At 56.0% G+C, this 7,892-nt stretch overlaps 1 protein-coding gene across 1 annotated transcript; it reads left to right on the top strand.

The window, feature by feature from the left end:
- The first annotated feature begins 1,842 nt into the window (after nt 1-1,842).
- CIMAP1C (ciliary microtubule associated protein 1C) lies at nt 1,843-5,381 on the top strand. The gene is made up of 4 exons (XM_059179587.1): nt 1,843-2,185; nt 3,009-3,119; nt 4,047-4,160; nt 4,776-5,381. The coding sequence occupies exons 1-4, from the start codon at nt 2,065-2,067 to the stop codon at nt 5,255-5,257; spliced, it is 828 nt and encodes a 275-aa protein (XP_059035570.1). The 5' UTR covers nt 1,843-2,064; the 3' UTR covers nt 5,258-5,381.
- The last annotated feature ends 2,511 nt before the right edge of the window (nt 5,382-7,892 follow it).

Below are 7,892 nucleotides of genomic sequence, written 5' to 3'. Positions count from 1 at the left end.
CCCTGAGCAGATGGGGGCGGGCGGGCCCTGGATGCTGAAGCCCTTGAGGGGTGGTACCTTTGACAGGGAGAGGACATTGTCCCCAGGTGAATGCCAAGGAGACCAGGAATCCTCTCCACCTTGGACTCTGAGGGACAGGGGTGTGAGACAAGCAGCTTGGAGAGGAACAAGGGCTGCCTACAGGGGTGAGCTAGGTTTCTGCTAAAGCTGCTAAGAAGGGAGCATTTGGAGCAGAATTTGTGGCTTGCGATGGGCTGGGGTCTAGCATGGGTCAGTTGGCCCCACCCAGAGAGCCAGGCACACAGGTGACAGATGGGAGCAGTGCCGGCTGGAGGGGCGGTATTGTAGGAAGGCTCCCTGGGTCTGAACACTTGGAAACTCCACCCCGCCTGCCGCCCCAGATCAGGAAGGTGGAGGTTTCAGCCCCACATCTGGCCCCTAGCAGCAGGAGGGGACCATCAGGGCTTGTGCCCAGCAGGCCCAGAGCTTCCTCCAGGAAAAGCTGACGAGGATGGAGGTGAGGAGGCGAGGCGGCACTGCCTGTGGCCTGAGGCCAGTGGAGGCTGGGCCAATCCCAGCCTTGCCCAGCCCTCTCACTCCAGAAATCAGAGGCTTGGCGGCCCCCTGGGTGAGGTGAGGGACACATTGGGGCGGGGTGGGGTGGTGGTGGTCTGCAGCCACTGGGTGGGGCCCTGCTCTCTGTTCTGAGCCATTCAGTCCCACATGGGCTTCTGGAGTGCCCGGCCTGTCTGCTCTGAATCCTCTCTGAGCCTGCCGGCTGGAATGAGCTCAGAGCGGTGTTTGGTTTCCATTAGATCAGAAGTGGTGAGCCAAGATAGCCCTGGGTTTGTGTCCTGGTTCCATCTCTGCTACTGACATAATGGGAGACTTTGGGTAAGTCCTTGCCCCTTCGGGGGCCTCGGTTTTTTCATTTATGCGCCAGGCCTGTGACAGACACCATCTCTAAAGCTGGAAGTCATCTGTTCCCAAGACCGAAACCCCTCTTAGCTGGTTCGGATCAAATTACCAATCTAAACTATGAACTGGTAGGTGCAGGCAGGCCCTAGAGTTCCCCAAACATCATGGGTTTTTAGAGGGTGAAGGTATCTCCAGCATCTCTTCAGTCCCAGGGCTCATCCATCATTTGGCAGTGAGGTGGCTTCTCTACCCAGATGTTCCCTCTCACACTGCCCCTCCCCCAGGGGGTACTCTGGACCACAAGCCCAGGAAGTGGCTTGTTAAGGCCTCAGGCCACGCCTCCATCCTTCTTATGTGCTCCTCATTCCCTGCCTAAAATGCCAGTAGCAGGCAAGCAAGCTTTCCTTGAGCCAGACATGGATCTCTAAAGACATCGTGCCCTGGGATAGGAGTCTGGGAAGCTATCAACATCGTGCCCTGGGATAGGAGTCTGGGAAGCTATCAGACAGTTAACACCTTATTGAGAAATAATCAGTTTGATCCTTTTTCAAGGGGAAACAGACAGAGGGGAGGGCGTGTCCAGAACCTGGGGGACTAGGTGGGAGGGGCAGGCATTAGAGGGCCACCCCAGGAGACAGTCCAGGAGACAGTCCAGGCTTCGAGAACCTTTCCCCCAGGATCCGCCCACACTTTCCTTTCTGTCTTCAGGGCACCTATTAGGAGAGAACAGCTGGCCCTGTCTCTCCTCCTCTCTTCCTTCCCTGACTCTGCGTTGTGGGCTCCCATAGGCCGTGTAGCCTGGTGGGGAGTTGGGGGTGGTGGGGCCCAGCTTTCAGGGTTCTATAGCTGAGCTGCCACGGTAACTGGGGGAAATAAACACTCCGGGGCTCATGGTCCAAATTCTGTGGTGATGTCATCCCCAGCTCTAGCCTGCTAGGTCCTGTGGCTGGCTGCATCCTGGGCGGCCTCAGCTGCTCAAGCCAGAGGATCGACTTCCTTCCCAACCCCCAAGCAGCTTCTCAAGTCGGGGAGAGAGTGGACACAGGGGCTTGGGGCTAGGGTGGTCTGCACCAGGCTCCACACAAGCCTAGCCCCTTGCCCACCCCTAATCTCTCAGTAGCCATTGCCCCCTCCTGGACCCCAGCCATGAAACCGCCCAAGGGGGCTGGGAACTCTGGGTTCAATGGGCAGCCCCCAGAGGAGAAGGTTCAGGTGCCTTCTCGGCAAGAGGTAAAGCAGACCCCTGTGATCATGGCAATGATCAAAGGTGAGAGCAAGCCCCTCCCTGAGCTGGGATTCCTCTTTCTGCTGGGCTGCTGAAGGTGCCCAGCCTTCCAGCCCTGCCTCCTGCAAAGCTCCCGAGGACTGTCCTCCAGGCCCACAGAAGACCTGCAGCTTCAAGCTGAACCTCAGAGGCAGTATTAGCTGCTGGGGATTTTCTGGTGGGGTGGTGGGGGGGTGGTGGTGGGGGAGTGGGAGGGAGCTTGGTATATGATTTTCCAGTTTGGGACAAAAGCTAGGGATTCAAAGGAGCTTTTAGCCCACCCTTAGCTTTCCTCACTTCCCTAAAATCTAACCCTCCACTGAAAGCAAACAAACTAATTCTTACTATGTTGCTAATGACAGATTGTTGGTCTATGTGGGAGGTGGTTTAGTATGTGATTAGATGTTTATGGTTTCTTGGCTGATGGTCTCTGAATTTTCACATTACAGGACTTGTGTGACTTTGAGCATCCTGATTTTTCTAAGTCTCATTTCTCTCATCTGTGAGATGGGAAACACAAAGACTATCAACCTCATGGAGTTGTCAGGAGGCTTAGCTAAAATAATGTGTGTCAATACTTAGTAGGGCTTGGCGCAGAGTAAGTTCTCCGTTAATTGTAAGGATTATCTTTCCTGTTGCCCATTGCCTTTCTAAGATAGATCGCAACATTGCCCTTCCCCAGAGGAAGCCCGATGGTGGGATCTGCAGCTGTGTGAAGTCAGCCGAAGCGAAGATCCCAATGTCCTCCTGGCACCCTGTGTTGGGGGCTTCCCCAGCCTCTGATCCCTTGCGCGGAGGCTGAGGGCTGCCCTGTCCGTCCTCGCAGGTCCGGGCCCGGCTAAGTATCTCCGGCCATCCTGCACGGGCTACTCACACCATGATATCTCCATGTTCCAGGAGCCAGCCTACACTCTGCAAACCAGGCACTCGGAGAAGCGTGAGTGCTCGCCACGCCTGCCATGCCCTCAGGCTCGGGGTTATTATTGTTGGGTGTTTGGGGTGATGGTGAGAGCTAGGGAGCCATTACCTATAGCCACGGAACCCTGGGAACCCAGGCCTGCCCTGAAGAGGACACCCAGGTAGCTCACTGGGTCCGCAAGGAAGCCAGCAGGGATGCCCAGGGGACCCACCGCTCCAAAGCCAGCTCTGTGGGGAGCTCCCAGCTGGCCCGCCTCAGGGAGACCCGCAGGCCGATGGCACTTTCCAGCGGGCGGGGTAGAGTTTCCTCTCTGTCTTGTCCTGGGCCGTGGCCCTTCAGCTCTGGCCTCTGTGGGTTCACTTGCCCCAGAAGCTGGGCAGAAATAGCTGGGGGGTGGGGGGAATCTGCTGGGAATGGTGGCCCCCCAAGCCTTCCAGGCAGCTTAGAACCTCTTGCCCAAGGGCAAGAGCAGAAAGCCACAGAAGAGCTCTGGCTGCTGGTCAAGGCCAGCGAGAGGGAAGGGTGGGGAGCCCTGTCGAGGGGTCTGAGATGGAGAGGCCTGTTGGGTCCCTCCCTCGCATGACATGACCTCCTCAGCAGGGGAACCCCCTGTCCAGGACTGGGCCCCTTCTTGGTACTAACAATAGCCACTGTGCCTATTATTACCCCTTGGCACCGCTCCCCGATGGGAGCCAACCACGCTGCTACGCAGCTGTGATTTTCTCTGTTGCTCCAAGCAAGTTCCTGAGACTGGTAGTTCAGTCATTAAAAGCCCCATTTTGCAGATGAGGAAATCAAGGGTTGGGGAACACCCAAGTGTCTAAGGAATCGGAAGGGAACCCTTACTTCTCTACTGGGCAAAGGGGCTCTTCACCCTGAGGCAGTCCAGGCTTACCCTGGGGCGTCCTCTGCGGCTGACTGGGCCTCTCTGGGGCTCTCCTGCAGGGATCATGGACATTTGCAGTCCTGGGCCTTGCCATTTCTTGGATCCCAAAATAACCCGGTTTGGAATGTCCAGCTGCCCACAGGTCCTCATGGAGGAACGCCTCTCTAACCTGCGTAAGATGGGATGGGAGAGGGATGTGGGGGTTGGGAGGATGGGAAATGGGGATCCACCCTTAGGACCTGAGCAGGGACAAAGGGTCATGACTCCCTTTTGCCAGGTGTGTCTTTGGATCCTGGCATCTCCCTGAAAGGTTATATCAAGACACTGATGTCACCATGTCGGTGTCACCATGCTGAGTCTGGAAGCCAATGTTATGCATGCGTGTCAGCAGGCGAGGTTATGATAAAAATGTCATGGGGCTCCCAGGGCATCAGGGATATTGTCATGCTGATGATCACACAGACTGTAGTGATTTCAGGATGTTTTCTGGGTACTGTCATGGGGTTGATAGCAGGAGGCTGACATCCCAAGGGTGACGTTCTGATGACACTTGTGATTTTTATCTTATGATAACAGTGTCAGTCCTGATGTCACTGTGGCCTAAGTCCCTCTCCTGCCCGTAGCCCTATTCGGTGGTGGTATCCCTGCCCGATGACAAAGTGGTTACAGTAACATCACATCAGGCTAACCAAGACCTCTTATACCTCTACCTGGACCCATCAGTTGGACACCTGGAGCTGTGGCCTGGCTCCCACCCTGAGACCTTTCCTCCATTCATCCCCTTTTAGGTGTGAGCCCCAACCCAGCCTCCTGCCATTACTCCTTGGAGAAGACCCACCCACCTGGGGAACGCAGGGCTCCCCAGTATGCTTTTGGCTACCGGTGCCCATACAGAGTGATGGACCCCAATCCAGCCCCCAACCGGTATCAGCTGCCACTCTTGCTGGGTCCCAACAACCCCGTCAGCCGAGCTGCCCCTTGCTATAGTTTGGCCTTGGAACATAAGAACTGGTTCTACAAGGAGGATGTGGCAGGAGGCCCCGGGCCGGCCATGCACGCCCGGCCTGAGCCCTCCGTGTACCAGAACCGTAGCCCTGACTACAGCATGGCCAAGCGATTCGCCTACCCGATGGACCACACGCCTCGGCCCGGCCCTGGCTCCCACGATGTCCAGCAGGTCTGGGTGCACAAGCCCCGCACCCCTGCATTCACCATGGGCATCAAGCACTCACCCTACCTATGCCCGCTGGTCATCGACATTCACGATTAAGGCCCCTCCTGGGGCCCTCACCCATCTCTCCCCACAGAAGTTATTTTTATACGTGGAACTGAGCAATTTACCAAGGTTTCAAGTAGCTGAGCTGGTGTCTGCTGTGTCTAGCACACAGAAAGCATTAGATAAACATTTTCACTTATTTCATTTTTTGTTTTGCAAACACGGCTGCTTCCTTTGGGACCTGCCCTGGGTGAGGGGCTGGGATCTGGGAGGCCTTGTAGGGATCCCTTTCTGGGGAAGGTCTGTTCCAGCTCAGCAGGAAAGGCAGCCAGAAGCTCTGGGAAGACTCTGGTCAGCTAGTCCGAACTCTGCCACTAAAGTGCTATGTGGCCTTGGGCAGTTCCTGTCCTCTGGGCCCCTCAGGGCTGCCCTTGGGACAGTGAGGGGGGAATGTAGGTCTAGAGCATGTCCAAGTTCCCTCCAGCTCCGCAACGGTGAGACTCTGGTCCCTGACAGGGGTCACCATGCGATAGAGGAGCAGGACAGAGGAGGGAGGGGTTGAGGATGGGGATGAGGGCCGACAGGTTCTTTCCTGGCAGAGGGACGCAAGAGGACAAGTGGAGATGCTGAGTAGTGGGTGTGGGGGGTGTTCTTGGTGTTGGTAAAGATGAGAACAATGACAAGCATGTGGGACCAAAGTGTGCAGGGCAGGACCCCGGGGCAAGTTCTGAGGGCAGGAGCCGGGCTGCAGGAGGCCCTCCAATTTGAAGACCAGGTCGTGGGCACTTGGAGGGCATTCTGGCTTTGATCTTAGCATGACAGGGCTAGATAAGATGTGTGATTTTCGGGATTCTTTGGGCAGTGAGAGAGAGTTGGACAGAATGGGCAGAGCCTGGAGGCCGCAGTCAGCCTAGGAGGAAGCCAAGGGGCCAAGTGGACAGCTGGGAGAAGGGTCTGCTTGCCCAATGCTGTCTTTGGAGAGTCGCTTGCCTGTCCCAGACTCACCAGAAGAGGAGAGGAGGAGCCGCACAGCAGCCAGGAGGGGGCGGTGTTGCCTTACTCATGAGTCCAAACCTGGCCCACCTGCCCACCAGGCAGGCCCCTTCCAGCTTTGTGCCAGGTGCCTGCTCTTCTGCTGGTCTCTGGGGAGGCTGGGGTCTAGTTGGAGCAATATTCAGGTTTTTTTTTTTTTTTAATTTTTTAAAAGATTTTATTTATTTATTTGACAGAGAGACCACCAGTAGGCAGAGAGGCAGGCAGAGAGAGAGGGGGAACAGGCTTCCTGCTGAGCAGAGAGCCCAATGTGGGGCTCGATCTCAGGACCCTGAGATCATGACCTGAGCCAAAGGCAGAGGCTTAACCCACTGAGCCACCCAGGTGCCCCCAATATTCAGGTAATAACTGAAAATGAAAATTGAAGAACTTCGGATAGAAAGAATCAGAGAATATTTTTGGAATATTAAAACAACAGCCCCAACACTGAGTATGTTTAAAAGGGGCTGGTAGGGGGGCGCCTGGGTGGCTCAGTGGGTTAAGCCGCTGCCTTTGGCTTAGGTCATGATCTCAGGGTCCTGGGATCGAGTCCCGCATCGGGCTCTCTGCTCAGCAGGGGGCCTGCTTCCCTCTCTCTCTCTCTCTCTGCCTGCCACTCCATCTACTTGTGATTTCTCTCTGTCAAATAAATAAATAAAATCTTTAAAAAAAAAGAAAAGGGGCTGGTAGGAAAGCCCACCAGGATCATACCTGACTCTGGGCCTGGATTTCCCCTCCCCGCACAGCGCTAGCCCCCCAGACCCGAGGTACTGTGTCTGTCCTGTCCTCCCACTCCTCAGCGAGGCTGGTCTGGGCAGGCTCGGGAGAGCCAGTGAGCTTGGGGACCCATCTGTCTTGCAGCAGATTAGAAAGATGTCATTTTGCCGACAATGCCATTTATCACGGCAGCTGCAAAAATTAGGGATGCTTGGCTGAAAGTACTGGGTGTGGGGGGGCTGGCAGGTGGCAGCGGCTGCTGCTCTCCTGCGTCATCCGGTCGGGGAAGCTACAGGCCAACCTCTGAACAGGGCTTTTCGGATTTAGTGCCTGCCCCGTTCCGTGGCCCTCCACTGGGCAAATGAAGAAACTAAGGTCCAGAGCCAGGGAAATAATGAATGGCCTGTCTCTAAATAAAGGTCTAGGTTCAAGTGTGTGCCCAGGGTCTGGGGCTCCATGTGGGACCAGGCCCAGGGTTCAGCGTGCGGCTAGGTTGGGGTCAGTCTGTGACTAGAGTCAGGGCTCAGTCTGGGACAGACCCTCAACCTGACAGGTTCCAGCTGCCACCAGATATGGGTAGGGACCGGATATTAGCCCCAAAGCTAGAACTAAGCCTTGCTTTGTGATCCCAAGGGAAGGAGAGGAGGCTGGAGGACTCAAAATGAGTCTTTGGGGGATGAAGATGTTTGGAAGAGAGATGGCCCAGCCAAGAAGGGGATGCGGCCTCTGGGGAAGATGAATGGGACTTCCCTTGTGCCTCTGCCCACAGAATGACAGGGTCATTTAACTTGGGATTGACCTTTTGACAAAGCAGGGCCCCTCTCTCTCGGCTTTGTTGCCTGTGTGGTGGTGACCGGGTAGGGGACCTGCAGAAGGGTGGTGGGCTGGGCCTCCCACGCCTGGCTGAGTGCTGACCCCACTCTTTCTGACTCAGAGCGGG

Source organism: Mustela lutreola, chromosome 7 (assembly GCF_030435805.1).
Source record: "Mustela lutreola isolate mMusLut2 chromosome 7, mMusLut2.pri, whole genome shotgun sequence".
Classification (NCBI taxonomy): domain Eukaryota; kingdom Metazoa; phylum Chordata; class Mammalia; order Carnivora; family Mustelidae; genus Mustela; species Mustela lutreola.
Note: the sequence above shows the minus strand (reverse complement) of the source record. Positions and strands in the feature narration are given on the sequence as shown.

What these genes read in the sequence shown, in the direction of transcription:
- CIMAP1C (XM_059179587.1), top strand. Translation starts at nt 2,065, where the DNA reads ATGAAACCGCCCAAGGGGGCTGGGAACTCTGGGTTCAATGGGCAGCCC. An exon ending in AACCAGGCACTCGGAGAAGC is followed by an intron (nt 3,120 to 4,046) that starts GTGAGTGCTCGC and finishes GCTCTCCTGCAG; the next exon opens with GGATCATGGACATTTGCAGT. An exon ending in GGAACGCCTCTCTAACCTGC is followed by an intron (nt 4,161 to 4,775) that starts GTAAGATGGGAT and finishes ATCCCCTTTTAG; the next exon opens with GTGTGAGCCCCAACCCAGCC.